Genomic DNA, 20486 nt, shown 5'->3' with positions numbered 1-20486 from the left:
ATCGAAAATGAGTGCAGAAACGTAATTGCCTTGATGTATGTAACATTAACAAGTGTCAACGAGCATCAGCTGGACACAGACACACACACACACACACACACACACCTCCCCTCTGCAGTGGTCAGAAAATGTATGATTTAATCGAGTACATTCTTAACATCAATTAATCGATTATAGATGAATTGTTAACGTCCCTACGCTGTAGTGTGATCAAGTAAGGCGTTAATTTAAGAAAAAACACAAAGTTACGAGTATGGAGATAAGAGGTTTCTCCCGACAGCGACAATATAACATACAGTATAAGTTATTCGTTCCATTGCTTTTTATATCCCCACACCTTATGTATGTATCATGCACATTATGTATGCATATATTTTACAACGCTCATATTCACACATCGGTCTTTCTGTTCCTTTCTCCATTTCTTTCCGCCTTTCTTGAAACTGCAAATGATGGAGCTTGTATACTGTACGACAAATATTTTCACCCGCAGTTTTCTTTTTACACCTGTACACCCTGTGCTGTGATGTTGAGTTGAATAATACCGATTGATACCTCGTCGAACGGCGCTGTCGTACGGCACAAATAGAAGACCTGCAAGCTCACAGCGCGTAGCAAGCTTGTAGATCTGCTATTTTCAGTATGCACCGATGTTGTGCGACTGCGCATAACCAGTGGTATCGCGATGCGAGCTTGTAGATCTGCAATTTTCAAAATATTTGTATACATTTTATATGATACCTTGTTATACAGGACATTCTGCATAATGAGTACTTTTATTTTTGGTACTTAAACCCATTAAGACCTGGAACGCATCTGTGTCACTTTAGATTTCTTTGGCTATTCAAAAATACCAGATATACAACCTCATAGCGCGGCACCGAGTGCCGCGCTATGAGGTTGTATATCTGCTATTTTTGAAAAATCTTGAAAAATATATTTTTTTATTTTTTTTCAAAAAACTGTTAGGATTTAGAAAACATTTTTAAGAATCGCCTCAGGTCTTAATGGGTTAACTGAAGTAAATTTAGAATTCCGGACCTTTACTTGTAACAGAGTATTTCTACATTGCGGTATGGATACTTTGAAGTTTTTTCTTAAAAAAAAAAAACCTTTTCCAACACGGCGCATACCGTGGCCATTATCCAGTCTACTTCCCTGTAAATGTTGTAATGGCAGTGTGTCAGGAGGTAGAGCGGGCGCTTGGGAATCGTTACCAGTTCCCAGTTCGATCCCTGGGTCCCCCCTGGGTTAGTGTCAAAGTGTCCTCGAGTAAGGAAGACAATGAACCCCCGAACTGCTCGCCACCATGAGCGGGTCGGTGCCGAGCATGGTCTCCTCTGCCGTCTGCGTGTGAATGAGTGTGTGTGTGTGTGTGTGTGTGTGTGTGTGTGTGTGTGTGTGTGTGTGTGTGTGTGTGTGTGTGTGTGTGTGTGTGTGTGTGTGTGTGTGTGTGTGTGTGTGTGTGTGTGTGTGTGTGGGGGTGAATGTCAGGCACACTGTGAAGCGCTCTGGCTAAAGGCTCCATATAAATGCACCATTTATCTCCATCCCCATCACATTACAAAGGGAATGGACACTGGTTCATCCCTGGCTGCGGATCATTAGGGCTCAATATTGAACCATTCAACATCCATGTCCAACAGTGTGATATTTAACATGGTCAAAATGAAGGTCATAAATAGGGCTTATAGCCTATTCAGAAGTGTAAAGTAACTAAGTATGTATGTACTCAAGTACAGTTTTGAAGTATTTTTACTTTACTGGAGTATTTCCAATATTTCCACACTTTTACTTCTACTCCACTACATCTCAGAGGCAAATATTGCACTTTTTACTCCACTACAATTATTTGAAAACTTTAGTTACTTAGTTGTGAATTTAGATTATTGTTACAAAACACGCATTAACCACATCAGCCCTATTTAAACTTAAGCTATTTGAAACTGTAGAACTTGTAGATTGTCTATTTTCTAAATATTTGTACATATTTAATGTTTTTGAAAATTGTGAAATGGGACATTTAGTTAACTTAGTTTTCTACAGTGCTGTATTGATACTTTTACTTAAGTAAAACAATGTAGTACTTCTTCCACCACTGCTTATATTACACCACCATACAGTAAATTAAGAAAAGGACCCTGATGTTGGTGAGATGTACTAGCATCATGGCTGTGGTAGGATTGGTAGGCTCATGCATCACCAACGTTATTCTGTACAATACACCCCCCTCCCCCCCACTCCTATCCCCCGGGGGCACTGTGGGCACCTGGCGTTCTGTGTGTGTGGCAGCCAGGGCCCACTGGGTGGTCTGTGGCCCCAAGGGGAGAACGAGTCCTCCTTCCCCTGTGTGTGTGTGTGTGTGTGTGTGTGTGTGTGTGTGTGTGTGTGTGTGTGTGTGTGTGTGTGTGTGTGTGTGTGTGTGTGTGTGTGTGTGTGTGTGTGTGTGTGTGTGTGTGTGTGTGTGTGTGTGTGTGTGTGGAAAGATTTGAGTTACAAATGTTCCCTTTAAAAAAAAAATATACATATTCAAATATTTTCACTTAATGGTTAAGAATAGCAGATCTACAAGCTCATAGCGCTGCACTCGGCGACGTGCAGTAGTTCACTTTGAGAACTACTGCTGTATTACGTGACTTGCTGTGAGTTTGTGGATTTATTTTCACATTTGTGAAAGTGGTCGTCATAGTGTATGATGTCAAGTTATCTTGTGGCTTATGATATTTTGGGGGGCTTGTATGCCTTTATTGATAGGACAATTATAGGCTGACAGGAAATGGGGAGAGAGAGATGGGGAGTGACACGCAGCAAAAGCCGTCGGGATCGGGACTCAAACCCGCGACACGCTGTCAGGCTACACTGAGCCTATAGGTGCCTGGAACGCTACACCAGCGAGCCAGGTGGCTTAAGATTTTGTCGTTAGCTTTTTTTGTCCTTTGGAAAATGATAAATTATGAATAATATTTTTTTTAAATGACTTGTACGCTGCTGCCCTGTTGTTCAGATCAGCCAGTGGTCTGAATACAACATATACCACATGTGGAGCAAGTCTAGACTGTGTGAACCATAAATAAATATATATATATATATATATATATATATATATATATATATACAGTATACAGTATATATATATATATATATACACACACATACATACATATATACATACACACACACACACACACACACACACACACACACACACACACACACACACACACACACACACACACACACACACACACACACACACACACACACACACACACACACACACACACACAGTTAAAGTCAAAGCCAAGCCAATGGCAAAACTTTAATCATTAGCATTTTAAATGTGTGCAGGTGGCAGAATGCAGAGGCTTGTTGCGTGGGATGATAACTGTTGTGTAACAAAAACGCCTAACGGTACAATTATTATCTCTCACTGTATTCCCCTCCTTCACCCTCTCTCTCCCTCTCCCCCTCTCTCTCTCTCAAACACACATCACGTTTGTAATACAAACTTTGTACTATACTTGTGAGGACATCAACACCTTAAAACGGTGACTTTATGATTTTTTTTACATTTTTTTTGTAAAACCCTAAAACTTGTTTAACCCCAAAACTAAAACTGGTGCACGACACAGGCACCCAATTACTTCAGGTATATAACTCCGATCCCAACCCCTAAAGCTAATCTCTAAAATGTCTAATTCTAACCCTAACACCAGTCTGAATCGTCTCCTAATTGCAATCCTATTCCTATAACCCTTTTTAAAACCATAAAACAGCCATTTCTCTTGCGAAGGCCAGGAAAATGGTCCTCACAATTGGGCCCTTTTTTGCTGGTGCCCTACCCATTATCCTATTATCCTATGTAGAAGTAAAAGTACTACTAGTAAAATTGTACTTAAGTACAGTAGTTGAGTAAAAGTACTTAGTAACTTGCAACCACAGCAAAATAGTGAGCAAAAGTGAAGAGAAAAGGTTAGGTAAAAGTGTGGGAGGTATAGGCACTCTATATGGGTGAATACAGTATGCACAGACAAGTGTGACAGGGCTCGTTGTGTGGGCGAGATGACTTCTAATCAATATCACGATCATTTCAAACTTTTGCCTTGATTACGATTGATGAACAATGAATTCAAATAAAGTTAAAATAGTAAATCTCACAACTCACATCGTGTCACGATGTGATGCAGTGTGAGCTTGTCGATCGGCTATTTTCACTATGTTTGTATGCCACAATTGTACAATGACGTATAAATCAGGGTTAAGTAGTTAATCAGATACATACATTTAGTTGATTATAAAAAAATCCTTTATGAATATATAATGTAAAAATGTTTTGTCCGGTTGTATTTAAGAAATTTAAAATATATAAAAAAATACCACCTCCTTGATTATTTGATTAACCTACAGTACACAACTAAGATTAAGTCAGTTATTGGTTCTAAATATCGGTTTTGATATATTTTCAGGTTAATTTCCCAACCCTAGCTCAATGCCTGTTCAGCAGCCCTATAGCTGTGGAAACTGTCCCTTAGCCCAGAGGCTGATGGTGGTTAATGTCCTTGATAATCTACTTAGCCGTGGCTACGCACCACCTGCCCTATAGATCCTGGAGGGAAGGGGAACTCACCTCTGACCATGTGCTGGGCAGTGCTGGAAAAAGTGCAAAAATGTCTGTACTTAAGTAAATAAAGTGAAAATACCTCAAAATTGTACATAAGTAGTACTTTACACCACTGAAAAGTATCAATACTGCAATGTAGAAACACTCTGTTAGGGCACGGTCCCACCACACTTTTATTTTACCTCTGGGGCGGAATCTGCCAATGCTTTGTCAATGCAAATGCGTGGATTCTTGAAAAAGAAAAGAAAAAGATTAGCCCTTTTTTTGGCACCAGTTCAGGTTATACTGTACCTTCCTTATTTAACCCATTGAGACCTGAAGCCGATTCTACATGTCTCCTAAATCCCAACAGTTTTCTGAAAAACGTATGTTTCTATATCAGTGGTGCTCAATCTTTTTCATGTCAAGGACCCCTAAAATGATATGTATTTGGCCGCAGACCCCCATCAACATATTTTGTTCCAGAGACCCCCCAGAAGCAACGATTTGAGTAAAAAATGTTCGCTTTAATATATATTCAAAGATTTGCACACATTTTCACGATTTTTCAAAAATAGCAGATCTACAAGCTCGTAGCGCGGCACTCGGTGCCGCGCTATGAGCTTGTATATCTGCTATTTTTGAATAGCCCAAAGTGTAAAATAATGCTTTTTAGCTCAAATCAAAAAATGACACAGTTCCAGGTCTTAATGGGTTAAAATAAAAAAACGTAGGCATGGAGTAATGCACTAGGTGTTACGTTGTCAAGCATCCTATTCCTACAGTATATGTGCCACTGTACTATTTCTATTATAGGCACTGTACATACAGCGGGAGGCATAGTGCTGCTGCTTCCAGTGGAGAATATAGTGTTGTTATACTGTTACACTGTGCCTGAGCCTTCACTCAGAGCAGACTGAGACATGTCTCTGTCTGTGTGTGTGTGTGTGTGTGTGTGTGTGTGTGTGTGTGTGTGTGTGTGTGTGTGTGTGTGTGTGTGTGTGTGTGTGTGTGTGTGTGTGTGTGTGTGTGTGTGTGTGTATGTGTGTGTATGTGTGTGTGTGGGGGGGGGGGGGGGGGGGGGGGGGGGTTATAGGCACATAAAGAGACAGTAGGAAAAGGGATAAAATTAACCCATTAAGACCTGAGGCTGAACTTTTTCATGTCAAGGGCCACCCAAGATGATATGTATTTGGCCAGTGGACCCCCCCATCTCAAAATATTTTGTTCCAGGGACCCCCCAGAAGCAAAATATTTGAGTAACAAATGTTCTCTTTAAAACGATATATATTCACACAAAAAATAGCACATATACAATCTCATAGATCTGCTATTTTTGAAAAGAAATCGGGAAAATGTGTGCAAATCTTTGAATATATATATTTATAAACCGAGCATTTGTAACTCCAACCTTTGCTTTTGGGGATCCCTAGCTGGAACAACATATTTTACAAATGTTCGCTTTAAAAAAGTATATATTCAAAGATTTGCACACATTTTCACGATTTTTCTAAAATAGCAGATCTACAAGCTCGTAGCGCGGCACCCGGTGCCGCGCTACGAGCTTGTACATCTGCTATTTTTCGAATAGCCCAAAGACATCTTGAAATGACGCAGATGCGTTTCCCGGTCGTAAAGGGTTAAGTGTGGATGGGGGGGTTATTTTTGTTCTCATGTAAGCGTATATAAAGTATCCATCTATGTAACCGTACCGTAGCCAGTGGGCTTGTAGGGACCTCTCTACTGCACACCACCCCACAGTGCCATCTCTGGTATAATAATATGCAGGGCGACTGGAGTTCACACACACAATTCTCACTATATTTTCCCTATAAGGCAGAGAGGAGGAGGAGGAGAAGGGGTGGGGGGGAGAGATGCAGAAAGGTAAAGGAGCACGAGTCGGGATATACAGCGTCTGTGCACACAGAGATATGAACGGGGCCCGCTCGTTGCAAGAATCACATTTAATATCAATTGTATCCGGCAAACCAAGAGGAATGAAAAATGAAATCGGGTGATGAATTGTGTGTGTGAGTTGCGTGCGATTGTGGGAAAGGTGCGTGTGTGTGTGTGTGTGTGTGTGTGCACGTGTGCGTGTGTGTGTGTGTGTGTGTGTGTGTGTGTGTGTGTGTGTGTACTTGCATTACTATACGTGTGAGGGCTACATTGCAGTATTGACACTTTTACTTAAGTAAAACATTTGAGTACTTTTTCCACCACTGCTATTTTGGACCCACACGGACATATTCTGTCACTCATGTCCTGTAATACAGTACGACCGCACATACAACCTCATAACCTTGTATATTTCATATTTTATAGTTTGCAGTATAGACTGTCTGGAACACAGTATATTTGACTCGTTGTATATTTGATCACATACTGTATCAGAGTACCATTCTTGTGCCTTGTACCTACTGTACACATATACTTTTTTATTTCTACTCTTATTTGTATTCTTTATTTAACAATATAACAGGAATTGGTAAGAAGCTTGCACAAAGGCATTTCACCCACTCCTTTACACCCGGTGCAAACTTGTGATGTGACAATAGACTTGAAGTTGAAGTTGAAGTTGAAGATGCAGCATTTTATTTAGATATCGTGGTTAGACAGCTAGGTTTGATGTTTTCCTGCTATCCTAGTGACTTTGTATATATAGCACTTAGTGTGGGAGCGACAATATGGGCTGTGCTTTTACACAGTCAAATTGTATAATAGATAAGAACATATTTCCCAATGCAAGTACAGTACACATACTATTCTATTTTAAGAGCTTTTTTTAACCCATGAAGACCGGGAACACATATCTGTGGCATTTTAAGGTTTCTTTGGCCATTCAAAAATAGCAGATATACAAGCTCATAGCTCTATGAACTTGTAGATCTGCTATTTTTTGAAAAATAGTGAAAATTTTATAATTTTTAAAGCGAACATTTTTAACTCTGTTGCAACTTCTGGGGGTCCCTGGAACAACTATTTTGAGATGGGGGTCCACTGCCAAATACATACACGAATACAAAACAGACAACAAAACAGACATTTGTAGAATCCTCATAAGCAAAGATTTGAGTTAAAAATGTTTAAAAATATATATAAATAGATCTACAATCTACTTGTAGATCTGTATTTTTTACTAGCCCAAAGAAATAGAAAAAATGACAGAGATGCGCTCCCGGTCGGAATGGGTTAAAAAGGTTAGGGGCCCAAAATAGCCCATCCCAACTTGTCAGCCCAAAGCCCAGAGAACCGTGTCAGAAAAGCATGAGTCAGATCAACGCGTCACAGAGGAAAATGGAAGTGGGGGATTATGACGTTTTGCTGTACCGAAACGCATTGAGCATGAAAAAGTACAAGCAACTACAATATTCTACACTCTTACAAATACATAAATGTATGAATCCACACATACTGTATGTATTATATTATACGTGATGGTTACAATAATAAATAAATCATTTGCTAGACCGTTTTTAGCAATAGAGGTAATCACAATGACGGGTGCATTTTTGACCCCTGAATTATTTAATTCCTACAGCAGACTCTTGATAAAAGTAGTTGCTTTATTCATCACTATTTCAAGTGCAGGCCAAGTTTAGACAAAAGTGATTTGACCTTGTGAAAGCGATGACGCTCAAATACCCCCCCAACTCTATCATTGTAGCTATAGGCGACCACATTCATTTGGAAACATATGAACATTTGTAGCTTAGTTTCACTATGCACAGTTTCCCCATACGGTAAACCAGACTTTTTGTCATGTCAAGGACCCCCAAATTGATAAATATTTTGGCCCGCGGACCCCCATCTGAAAACACGCTGTGCCAGGGACCCTCAGAAGAAGAATTTGTGTAAAATGTTTTCAATAATGTTCAAGATTTTTGAAAAATAGCCAAAGTATAAAAGGTTAAAGTGGTTAAAATTATTGCGATGCTACATTAACTGCTTTTGCTGGGGACCCCCTAAAACCCCTCCCACAAGGACCCCTTTGAGAACAAATGCTGCAAACTACATATATACAGTGCTGTGAAAAAAAGTACTTGCCTAACTTGCGTTAGTCATGTTGTTGGCAAAAAAAAAACAGTAAAAAGTAAAAAGAAAAGAAAATTCCACAAAAACAAGACAAGCAAGCAGTAAAGACAATCAGTAATTTTGTTGTGTTTGTTCTCCCTCAGAATGTTCTGTTATACTGGCTTATTATAGACAGTTCGCTCTGTGTCACGGCCGGGAGGTGGTGACACCTCAGGAGGCACAACAGAGTGCAAAAAGTGAGACAAAAACAAAGTAGAAAACCAATCCTCCTCTCATTTTGAACACAGCTGGCTTCGGGGTGCTTTCATTTTGTCCATGCAGTGAATGCGGTGAAGGGAGGTTGCTCAGGAGGTCAGCGCTGTGTCCTCGAAACTTTAGTTACTAGTTACTTTGCAGATTTTCATTATTATTACAAAACACGCTAAACACCTCAGCCGTATATATATTTCGGCCGTTTGAAAATAGCCAATCTACAACCCACATAGCAAAACCTATGCAGACTGGTCTGGCCCAAATGCCGTTTTCGTTCCGGCAGTCTGGCAGACCTCCGGCAGAATATCACTCCGGCAAGTGGTATGTGGACCGGATGTGAGCCAGGTCTGGCAATGATGGCACCGGTTACATGATGGCAAGCCGCATATGGGCCGAGTATAGATTGGGTTCATTTGGCCCACATTAGGCATTTTTGTATCTGGCCCACAGGTGTTTTGGGTTCATTTGGCCCACATTGGGCATTTTTGTATCTGGCCCACAGGTGTTTTGGGTTCATTTGGCCCACGTTAGGCATTTTACAATCTGGCCCACAGGTGTTTTAGGTTCATTTGGCCCACGTTAGGCATTTTTGTATCTGGCCCACATGTATTTTGTGTTCATTTGGCCCACATTGGGCATTTTTGTATCTGGTCCACAGGTGTTTTGGGTTCATTTGGCCCACATTAGACATTTTTGTATCTGGCCCACAGGTGTTCTGGGTTCATTTGGCCCACATTGGGCATTTTTGTATCTGGCCCACAGGTGTTTTGGGTTAATTTGGCCCACGTTAGACATTTTTGTATCTGGCACACATGTGTTTTGGGTTCATTTGGCCCACATTGGGCATTTTTGTATCTGGCCCACAGGTGTTTTGGGTTCATTTGGCCCACGTTAGGCATTTTACAATCTGGCCCACAGGTGTTTTGGGTTCATTTGGCCCACGTTAGGCATTTTTGTATCTGGCCCACATGTATTTTGTGTTCATTTGGCCCACATTGGGCATTTTTGTATCTGGTCCACAGGTGTTTTGGGTTAATTTGGCCCACATTAGACATTTTTGTATCTGGCCCACATGTGTTCTGGGTTCATTTGGCCCACATTGGGCATTTTTGTATCTGGCCCACAGGTGTTTTGGGTTCATTTGGCCCACGTTAGGCATTTTTGTATCTGGCCCACAGGTGTTTTGGGTTCATTTGGCCCACGTTAGGCATTTTTGTATCTGGCCCACATGTATTTTGTGTTCATTTGGCCCACATTGGGCATTTTTGTATCTGGTCCACAGGTGTTTTGGGTTAATTTGGCCCACATTAGACATTTTTGTATCTGGCCCACATGTGTTCTGGGTTCATTTGGCCCACATTGGGCATTTTTGTATCTGGCCCACAGGTGTTTTGGGTTCATTTCATTTATCATTTTTGTATCTGGCACACAGGTTAGCCTTACTTCTATCTGGCCTGTATGTGTTTATGGGCTTATTTGGCCCAGATTAGCCTTATAATTAACAAGCCCTAAAGGGCGATCTCGCGCACATGGGTGCATGCACATGAGCCCTTGCACATGGGCGTTTTGGCATGTATACCCTTCTGCTGAGCTGGTTGAGTCACACTGTGATGTCAAAACAGGTCAGCTATATCCATATATGGGGTCTCTTTGGCTTGGATGTGTTGAATCCTAAATGGTAAATGGTGCATTTATATGGCACCTTTTTTATCCAAGTCCCTTGGATTAAAAAGGCTGCAAGGCAGCAACCTGCGTACCAGGAGCAATAAGGTTCAGATCTTGCTCAAGGACTCTTCGACATGTGGACCTTGAAAGTGTATTCTCCGGGGTGGGTAACCTCTCAGCACCCCACCCACACTGTAAAATAGACTATTTTGAGCAGAAAACAAACCATGCCATGTCGGAACTACCATGTCATGTCGGAACTCAGCACACTACCACTGAAAGTCAATGGGGATGTGCTAAGAGTTCTGACACTTTCCGACATTGAAGGACGCATAAGAACCTTTGTTTATGTGAGTAGCGACGTAGTTTAGTTTATTTTGACTACAGTTTAGCGCCCGTAGCGCGGTGCCTCGCACGGTCCGTTTTTTTGTCATGCCGGAACCGGCTTGCCATAAGTGAGCCAGATCTGGGCCAGATCTGTTTGCCAGATTTGGCTGTGTTTTGGATGTGGATGTCTTTGCTCTTCGCACCATGGCAACCTCTTCCATCCCCTCCTGGGGGGCACCCACGATCCTGCCCGCCCCCCCAAACCCTCTGAGCCTTCTGAGTGAAAAGAGCTTGCTCTTTCTTCTGCTGTGCAGTGCATTGGCATCATCGGACCAGTCAAGCGAGCTGTTTAGGTGCACGCCCAGGAATTTGTAGCTGTCCACCAGCTCCACCGACTCTCCTTTGATGATGCTGGGTACTGGTGGGACCTTTCCTGCTTCTTCGGGGATCCACCGGCATCTCCTTAGTCTTGCCGGGGTTGAGTGGGAGGTGGCCCACCTCGCTCCATTGCACAAAGCCGTTCACCACGAATGTAACGTGGATAATGCAGCAAAGTGAATGGCAGTGATGACAAACACTCCTGAAGAAGAAACAGTAGTGCAGACACTCTCCAATGGAACTGTACGTGGAACTGATACTCACATGCACTTGCCAGTATCCTGAACATCAGCTGTACATGAGCTAAGCAACAAAGTCCTTATGAAAATATGTAATTCTTATACTCCAAAACGGCACTGCAACACGGCTGTCTCTGTAAAAAATGACACATGACTCAGAGTTTGAACACCTGTTCCATAACAGGCTTTGAGAACCCACACATGTGGGACTGGACTCCTGATTGGCTGTCAACTATGAATAAATCAAAACTCAAAACCCTCCTTTGAGGGGTTTCCACATGGGTCTGTAACTCAGACAGACTCCAGCATGTAATGGTTTGACATCCTGTAATATTGTTTTAAATACCGGGGTCCCACAGGGTGTCTTGCCACATTCTCTTCTCCATAAACACAAACAAAATCACATGCAATAACAATGGACTGTCATTCTTTAAATATGCAGGTGACAAGCGCTCTCTGACCACTTGTGGACATGCATGGTTCTCCCTGAAGCTGAGTGTCAGTATAAGACCCAAAAGCGCATGTTCCTCCTGAGGAGTCTGAATGATTTTAATAACAAGGACAGTTTAACAGTATTGAATCAGTTCTCACATTCAACACATCACAAAAAAAGTTAAAAACAACAACTCACAAGAATCATTAAACAATAAAGCTACCGAAATCACCCACCACACCAATATGTGTCTCTACATGCAGTAAAAAGTAAGGCAGATCATCAAGGACCCTTCAAACTGGGTTGAGGGGGTTCCAGGGGTACCCAGTTAAATGACATGACAGAGCCTTTTACTCTGTTATAAGTAAAAGGCCTGTGTTCAAATTGTTACTTGAGTAAAAGTACAAAAGTATTGGCATCAAAATACTTAAAGTATCAATAGTAAAAGTACTAAAATGTTTGAAAATAGCAGATCTACAAGCTCACAACACGGCGCCAATGCAACACGTTGTGAGCTTGTAGATCTGCTATTTTCATTATAATTTATATCTGCAAAGTAACTAAGTATAAAGTTTTCAAATAATTGTAGTGGAGTAAAAGTACATTATTTGTCTCTAAGTTGTAGTGGAGTAGAAGTAAAAGTATTGAGAATGGGAAATACTCCAGTAAAAAAAAAATACCTAAAAATGTTACTTTAGTACAGTGAGTAAATACACTTATTAACTTTACACCACTGTGATCTACAAGCTCACAACACATCGCTTTGTGACGCGTTGTGAGCTTGTAGATCTGCTATTTCCAAAGGATTTTATACACATGATAACTTGTAAAATGGGACATTGTGCATAATGAGTACTTTTACTTTGAGTACTGAAGTATATTTTGATGCCAAAAAATGAAAACCCTCCAACTCTATTCCCATTGCCTGAGAGACAAGAGCCTGCGGTGATTGGTCGTGATGGTTTCCCTGACAACCGATAAAACCTGCGCTCATTGGTCGTCCCTCAGAACACACCCCCGTGTCCTGTGCTCTCATTGGTTGCATGACTCCAGCGCATGGGATAACCAGCTCAGCTGGTCTAATCAGCAGCAGCTGTGACTGAGATTGTCTTTGGGAGACGTCGACAGAACACAGAACAGCAAAAAGAGGTATGTTTATGCATTTATAATTATTTAGATCACGTCCGAACATTAATGGTTGAGAAATAACGTTGTGACTCAACATATGCTGCACATAATGTAAGATTCTGTTGGTTAGTTAGCCTGTAGTGTAACAGGTATTTCCTTGTAAACACAAACCGTTTGTTTGGACGTTTTAAAAGACAACATGCTATTAAAACAAAAGTATCTTGCCTTTTGTATATAGAATACATAGGTGTGTGGCCTTTTCTACTGTTTATCATGAAGTTGCCTCAATAATCTATATTTATTTTACTTATATTGCAGGGCTTTGTAGGCCAGGGGGGACTTTTAATAAGCAAGTCAAAGGTAAGGTTCCATTGGTACACTCTTGAGTTACTGACACGTAAGGGTCCATTTGGTTCCATTTGTACACTGTGAGTGTACACATGTAACCAAATGGACCCTGACAGGTCTGTAACTGACAGTATACATGGAACCAAATGGACCCTTACATATCTGTAAGAGTTACAGACCTGTACGGGTCCATTTGGTTCCATTTGTACACTCACAGTTACAGATATGTAAGGGTCCATTTGGTTACATGTGTACACAGTTACAGATATGTAAGGGTCCATTTGGTTACATGTGTACACTCACAGTTACAGATATGTAAGGGTCCATTTGGTTCAATTGGTACTCTCAGAGTTAAAGGCCTGTAAGGGTCCATTTGGAATCTTGAGGGTCCCTGCTGAACCCCACCTGAGAACCACTGTACATTTAATGTGTTGGTTCTTAAAGTGGGTTTCTAGAGATGGTTCCTCCAGGTGTAAATACACTTCTCTTGTGGGGTTCCTTGGCGCACAACCTTTTCAAATCTGAAGCCAAATACAATTGACATGGAAATCTTTGAGAACCACTGATATGATATAGCTACTTATAACTTATTTTAAGGTGAATTGTAATATGACAACTGTAAACAAAATTAGAGTTTGAATATACTGTATTGTTAGTTAATCAAACATTTCTTTCCTTGCAGGGCTGTGATTGTCATTGGTTGTATGACTCCAGCGCATGGGAGAAGTTCATTACTGTCTGATCAGCAGCTGTTATTTTCACAGCAAGTAAGTTCAATCTGGTTGATTCTGTTGCATCTCTGCGCTATCTTTTTCCTTGGTGTGCTAATAATCGTTCAAACAAGGCATATATATCATCAAAGACGTATTTGACTATCTGTCAGGACTTATCTAACTTGACTGCGTGACTCATTTACGCTGCACCGCACACACACCGCGTTTAGATGCGAGTGAGCAACAGGCATGCTGTCACTGAAATATGGACCGTGGTGACAAACGCTCTAAAGTGTGGCTTCACTAAAGCCTTAGATCAAGACTATCGTATATGTATTTTATCAAATCTGACTTTTACTTTCGTATCTACGAGAGTCTTAGTGACCACACCCCCAGTTTGCCCTGAAATGTCACCGGTAAAACCTGGAGCTGTATGTCTCCAAACATGTAGAAATGCAAAACATAAGGTGCTTGCCCCAAATGTTAAGTAGGTGTCCAGAGTATTTGTGCAATGTATTAGTTCATATTTTTCAATAAAGAAGTGCTTTAATCCCATCTGTGGCCGAACGCCATTCCCCCCCCTCGTTTACTTCCTATTTACATGTAAATTGTGTAATTCCGGCTTTCACTAGATGCGCCACGTCACTACCGCCGATCTACAAGCTCACTGCCTTTTTAAAAAGGAGGAAAAAAATGAAAACGTGCAGCTCACTGTATAATCCACAAATGAATCGACTGTTGGAATAAAGGCGAGGATGTTACTCTATTCATTAAATGTCTTAAATTGACTAAGGCTTAAAAGAATAAAGTTACTTTATTCTTGTGTAAATATGTAGATGCATTGTTGTTTTTTAAAATGTATCTCTCTTCCCCTTGCTCCATCTTCTTCCCTTTCTTTATGGAAATACACCCACTGTTTTACACCTGCAAACCTGTGATGTGATAAAGCTTTTCTCATTCTCATAGGTGTTGAACCAAATCTGCTGCCATTAGCTGATACCCAATCCCTAGAAAACCTGGAGGAGCGGCTACAAAATAGCCCCGACCTCAAAATCCAACTGGTAAGAATTTCAGTTCTACTCGGGGAAGACACACACACAAAACCCTTTTTGTTTGTTGTTTAATGCTAACCCTTATCTTAAATTGGCTTCTAACAACTTTGCTGGGACATACAATATAGAATTGAGAAGCTAATTTAGTCAATCATGAAGGAACACTGCTATTCTATAGCTACTGCTATTTTTTAAAGAATTGTGCAGTAAGTGATTTTGTTTATTAAAAGATAAACATATCTATATTCGGATGGCAATAATTACTATGAAGTGTTCAGTAACAGGGGTCTCCCTGTCTCCAGGTGTTTAGTAAACAGAACATGCATGTTATGGTCAGATACCAATGTTATCCAATCAGAGATGACTCATACAGGATAAACAAGTGAAATTGGAAATGATGACACAAAGAAGTGAGCAGTAGCAGTACTCCAAGTCTTTCGGGTGACTGAACTCATTTCGGCTGCTTGTACCTGTGACCTTATGCTTTTGGTCATGACCCACACTTCAGCACAGAGCACATCATCCTTAGTTCCAAATTCTTGTTCTAAACAAAATTGATTTATTTTCCCTTACTGTTTTATTTACCGTTGCACTGAGAATTAAGACACATTACTAAAGAAACATTCTCATGATTGCTTTGATTTCAGGTCTCCAGCGTCAGGTGGAGGTGGGGGCAGAAGAGGCCGAGACAGGGGGTTCTCAAACAGCTCCAATGCAGAGTGAGTCTTGTCTAGAAAGATGGTGTGTTTACATTGATACAGTTCATTCTGGAATAGGGGTCTTGTCTGGCCATTAATAACTGAGCTTAAATTATCTTAAATTCCAAGTTCTTCTTCTAAACAATATGGATTTGTTTTTTCTTTTTTTTCCCTCCAGTTTTCCTTACTGCATTTTATTTTATTTATTTATTTTTTTACCGTTGCACCGAGAATCAAGCCCCATGACTAAAGAAACATTCTGATGTTTGCTTTGATTTCAGGTCTCCAGCGTCAGGTGGAGGTGGGGGCAGAAGAGACCGAGACAGGGGGTTCTCAAACAGCTCCAATGCAGAGTGAGTCTTGTCTAGAAAGATGGGGTGTTTACGTACAGTCAGTCCGGAAAGTATTCAGAATGCTTCACTTTTCCTACATTTTCTTATGTTACAGCCCTATTGAAAAAAGTATTTTTGAATATGTTTCCACAAGTTTGGCTCACATATTTTTGGGTAGTTTTGACCATTCCTTTTTGCAGAACAGCTGCAATATATGCCAGCTTATGTTCAGCTAAACAAAGTAACGTTTTAATTCAAATATCAACTTTAACGATCGGACCAACATCTAGGCTAAACATGTCACGTTTGATCTCTTCGCAGAGCATCAGTAGAATAATGATAAGTGGCTGAGCTCATCAGTATTAGTGTTGGGTCGATAGTCAAACTAGGCTATAGATTTTAAGATATAATGTCAAATGATTGAATAAATCTAAGATAGTCTAATTGATACTGTACAGTATCAGCGGCGCTATAGACAAATTGTTTCAAACAGGCTGTTTTAGAAACAATTTTACATCAAGTTGTGCAGATGTGAAGGCGAAATATATTGAACTTGCAACGAAAATGAGAAAATCAGATTGATCAGAATAAGAGGAATTAGAGGGGTGTGTTCTAAAATAATAGCCTACTCTACACTGAAGGTATGATAATGACTGCGCGTGCATGAGGACTCCAGTCTTTGAGCTCATGACAAAACACAAAGGTTGCATTCGTTCAGAAAATAATGTTTGATACGAGCTGTCCAGAAGGCTCTCATCCACTGCAATGTATTCACTGAACTTCTGGTAGATGTTATGCCACCGAAAGTGTCATGGCGCATCTCTATGGACGCAACCACGTGATGTATGACACTTCCTTATGAGATTTTCCTTGACGGCTACAAGGAAGTAACACGGAAGTATCCATTATTGTTTTACAATGGGCGGCGACACTACAGGCCAATCAAAGCCTTGTTTTTCCAGGGACTTCTGGGGTTGTTTCTTCAGTGCACTCAGGGCATGGTGCTGCAGCACATCAAGCGCACCGTAGATTCTGTCATGTGACGGGAAAGACCCGCGGTGATTGGCCAGTTTCTCCAAGAAACAAAAATGCCGACCATGTATGCTAATTACTGAGAATGTCCATCGGCCATTGCCGGATGAGGCATCTAGGTATTTATATCTATGCTTGTACCTGTGACCTTGTGCTTTTGGTCATGACCACATCTCATCTTTAGTTCCAAATTCTTGTTCTAAACAAAATGGATTTATTTTTCCTTACTGCGGTTTTATTTACCGTTGCACTGATAATTAAGACACATTACTGAAGAAACATTCTCATGATTGCTTTGATTTCAGGGCTTCAGCGTCAGGTGGAGGTGGGGGCAGAAGAGACAGAGACAGGCGCATGTGAAGGAGCTCCAATGCAGAGTGAGTCTTGTCTAGAAAGACATGGTGTGTTTACGTAGATACAGTTAGTTCTGGGATGGGGTCACGGCTCCAGACGTAACTTTTTCACTGGTGCCACTTAACTTTTCAGTAGGTAGCACCACCAAAAATTACTTACCCCCCCCCCCCCCATATAGCCTACAGTATGTAGGAATTGTGTTTTAATATACTACTTAAGATGTCTGCCAATATTGATAATATGGTGTACCATCACTAGCTTAAGTTTTTAAGTGCTTTATTTATAAAGCACATACAAAGTTCTTTTCACATAGAAAAATAAATACTCCTGGGAAGAGGAAGAGGAAGAAATCGTTATTTACCCAGGGTTTGGACTAAGTTGCAGTAACTTATTTCTTGCCAGACCCTGCAGGATTGTTAATCACCCGGTGATTTTCATACCTAGTGTCGTGTTGGGGAGTCGAACTGGGAACCTCTCGGTAACAAGCCTGACCCTCTTAACCACTAGGTCACCGCATCCCTTGGGTATACAAGCCTAAATAATAAATTTACTTTGATGCTGCGTTTTCCCCCCTCTTTTCTTACACAGGTTTTTATTTATTTACTATTTTACCAATAATTAAGCCACTTGACTAAAGAACAACATTCTTATGTTTGCTTTGATTTCAGGACTCGGATCTCATCAGTTCTGTTCTGACAATGGCCAGAACAGCATCTACAACAGCCTCGTGGAGGAGGTCTGCCATCTCTGCGTGAACCTTGGTTCTGAGGGAGGTGCGAGCTACGTGGATGAGGGTCTCCTGGTACAGTTCTTTGTGACTCACAGTTGTCACATCGGAAATGTATAATGGACATGATGAGATTTGTTGACTCGGAACGTCAAATTCTGTGAGTTAAATTTTGGCGAGGGAGGACCGTCACTTCAGCAAAAAAGCACTACTTTTTTTTTCAGTTTACAGTTTCTTGTTAACTGCATTGTTCACATATTCCAAATGTTGACTGCATTGTTCATACACGCATTTGCCTCACATGGTTTGCAGTTTAATAATAAAAAAGCAGAAAACTTTATGCTTGTTTTTATTTTATCTTAGTCAATTATAGCCTGTGTATGGCATTTAGTATGGCTTGATTAAAGGAGAGAGCCTGACTAAAGCACAACCCCCCCTAAATAAGACCTTTGTCACACCCCATCTTAACTTCTACAGTTGACTTTTTTCATAGGTGCTCCTGTTTCCATAGTGGAAACACTGTTCTGGCTCATCACTGGGTCAGCACAGTGTGGCCCTTTACAGCTGGCCCATGCACGGTTCATGTATGTCTGAGCTTCTGGCAAACCGATCTGGCGCCAGACCAGGGGGTATAGACCATTGCTCCGAGCGAGCCATGACAAACTGCATGATCCGGGCCATAACTTTGCCAGCTTTGGGCCAGAACATTATGTCCACAGCTGGCCCTGTCCTGGCAAATGTATGGGCCAGCTGTGGGCACAGTGTTCTGGCCCTATGCTGGTGACCCATATCTGGGCCAATTATGGACACATTGTTCTGGGCTAGTTCTGGCCAACCATGCCTAGGCCAAGTATGGACACAGTGCTCTGGCCCTGTGCTGGCCAACCATGTCTGGGCCAGCTGTGGAAACACTATTCAGGCCCTGTGCTGGTGACCCATGTCTGGGCCAGCTGTGGAAACACTGTTCAGGCCCTGTTCTGGCGACCCATGTTTGGGCCAGCAGTGGAAACACTGTTCTGGCTCATCACTGGGTCAGCACAGTGTGGCCCTTTACAGCTGGCCCATGCACGGTTCATGTATGTCTGAGCTTCTGGCAAACCGATCTGGCGCCAGACCAGGGGGTATAGACCATTGCTCCGAGTGGGCCATGACAAAGAGCATGATCCGGGCCATAACTTTGCCAGGTCTTTTTTGCTATGTTCTGGCTCATCACTGGGTCAGCACAGTGTGGCCCTTTACAGCTGGCCCATATACGGTTCATGTATGTCTGAGCTTCTGGCAAACCGATCTGGCGCCAGACCAGGGGGTATAGACCATTGCTCCGAGTGGGCCATGACAAACAGCATGATCCGGGCCATAACTTTGCCAGGTCTTTTTTGCTATGTGGGAAGCTCGCGATGCGACGCATTGTGAGCTTGTAGATCTGCTATTTTCAAAAGATCTTTTAGACATTTTGAACTTCCGAAATGGGACATTCTGCACAAGGAGTACTTTTACTTTTGGCACTTTAAGTACATTTTGATACCAATACTTTTGTACTTTTACACAAGTACATTCCCGGACTTTTACTTGTAACAGAGTATTTCTATACATTGCAGTATATTGATACTTTTGCTTAAGTAAAACATGTGAGTCATTTTTACCACCACTGCTAACCATTTCATCCATTGACCACGCACACAGGGAATGATTATCGCGGATTCGCGGGTCAACCCGCGGCGCGGGTGGTCGAGTCAGGATTTCAGAGGCAATTATGCGGGCTGCGGGTGAGCGGGTCAGCCGCTCTCACACGCCAATTTTTTTTTTTTTTTAAATCACATGCTCTTGTTTTGTCTTTATTCCTAATAAGAATAAGAATAATAACAATAAAACAGTTTGAATACACTTGGGGTGTATACTTGAAGATTATTTTCTAACCAGAATTATAGGGGGGCTCAACCCGCCCCGCGAGAGCCATAGATTTATGTATGGTTTCGCGGGGCGGGTTGAGGCGGGTTGGGTTCCGTGGCGGGGCGGGTCGGGGCGGGTCATGAAAAAACCGACCCGCACATCACTAGTTTACATAATAAAACACCACAAACCTCTCCCTATATCAGCCTCTGTGGATAGCTTTAACGCACAGCTCAAGACCTTTTTCTTCACTCTTGCTTTTAGTTGATTTTTAAATCTCTGTGTT

General features: G+C 41.5%; 2 protein-coding genes across 3 annotated transcripts in view; one reads left to right on the top strand and one right to left on the bottom strand.

Annotated features, from left to right (window-relative positions):
* Positions 1 to 20486, bottom strand: part of astn2 (astrotactin 2) — a gene marked incomplete at both ends in the record, with an annotated part of 637213 nt that overhangs the window by 192829 nt on the left and 423898 nt on the right. The window lies entirely within an intron of this gene.
* Positions 12980 to 18648, top strand: LOC311037515 (uncharacterized protein). Of its 2 annotated transcripts, XM_084046695.1 has the most exons (8): positions 12980 to 13075; positions 13373 to 13414; positions 14085 to 14169; positions 15082 to 15176; positions 15815 to 15886; positions 16147 to 16218; positions 17535 to 17606; positions 18252 to 18648. In XM_084046695.1, exons 5-8 carry the CDS (start codon positions 15880 to 15882, stop codon positions 18428 to 18430), a joined length of 330 nt encoding a protein of 109 aa, XP_083902821.1. In that variant the 5' UTR covers positions 12980 to 13075; positions 13373 to 13414; positions 14085 to 14169; positions 15082 to 15176; positions 15815 to 15879; the 3' UTR covers positions 18431 to 18648. The 2 variants fall into 2 exon arrangements, with proteins under 2 accessions (XP_083902821.1, XP_083902820.1); XM_084046694.1 differs by having other exon boundaries at positions 12981 to 13075; positions 15815 to 16218.

The sequence above is a fragment of the Gymnoscopelus microlampas genome (assembly GCF_963454915.1).
Source record: "Gymnoscopelus microlampas genome assembly, chromosome: 21".
Lineage (NCBI taxonomy): Eukaryota > Metazoa > Chordata > Actinopteri > Myctophiformes > Myctophidae > Gymnoscopelus > Gymnoscopelus microlampas.
The sequence above is the reverse complement of the archived record's forward strand: the minus strand, read 5'-3'. Positions and strand labels throughout refer to the sequence as shown.

What these genes read in the sequence shown, in the direction of transcription:
- LOC311037515 (XM_084046694.1), top strand. Translation starts at nt 16,128, where the DNA reads ATGTTTGCTTTGATTTCAGGTCTCCAGCGTCAGGTGGAGGTGGGGGCA. An exon ending in TCAAACAGCTCCAATGCAGA is followed by an intron (nt 16,219 to 17,534) that starts GTGAGTCTTGTC and finishes CTTTGATTTCAG; the next exon opens with GGCTTCAGCGTCAGGTGGAG. An exon ending in TGAAGGAGCTCCAATGCAGA is followed by an intron (nt 17,607 to 18,251) that starts GTGAGTCTTGTC and finishes CTTTGATTTCAG; the next exon opens with GACTCGGATCTCATCAGTTC.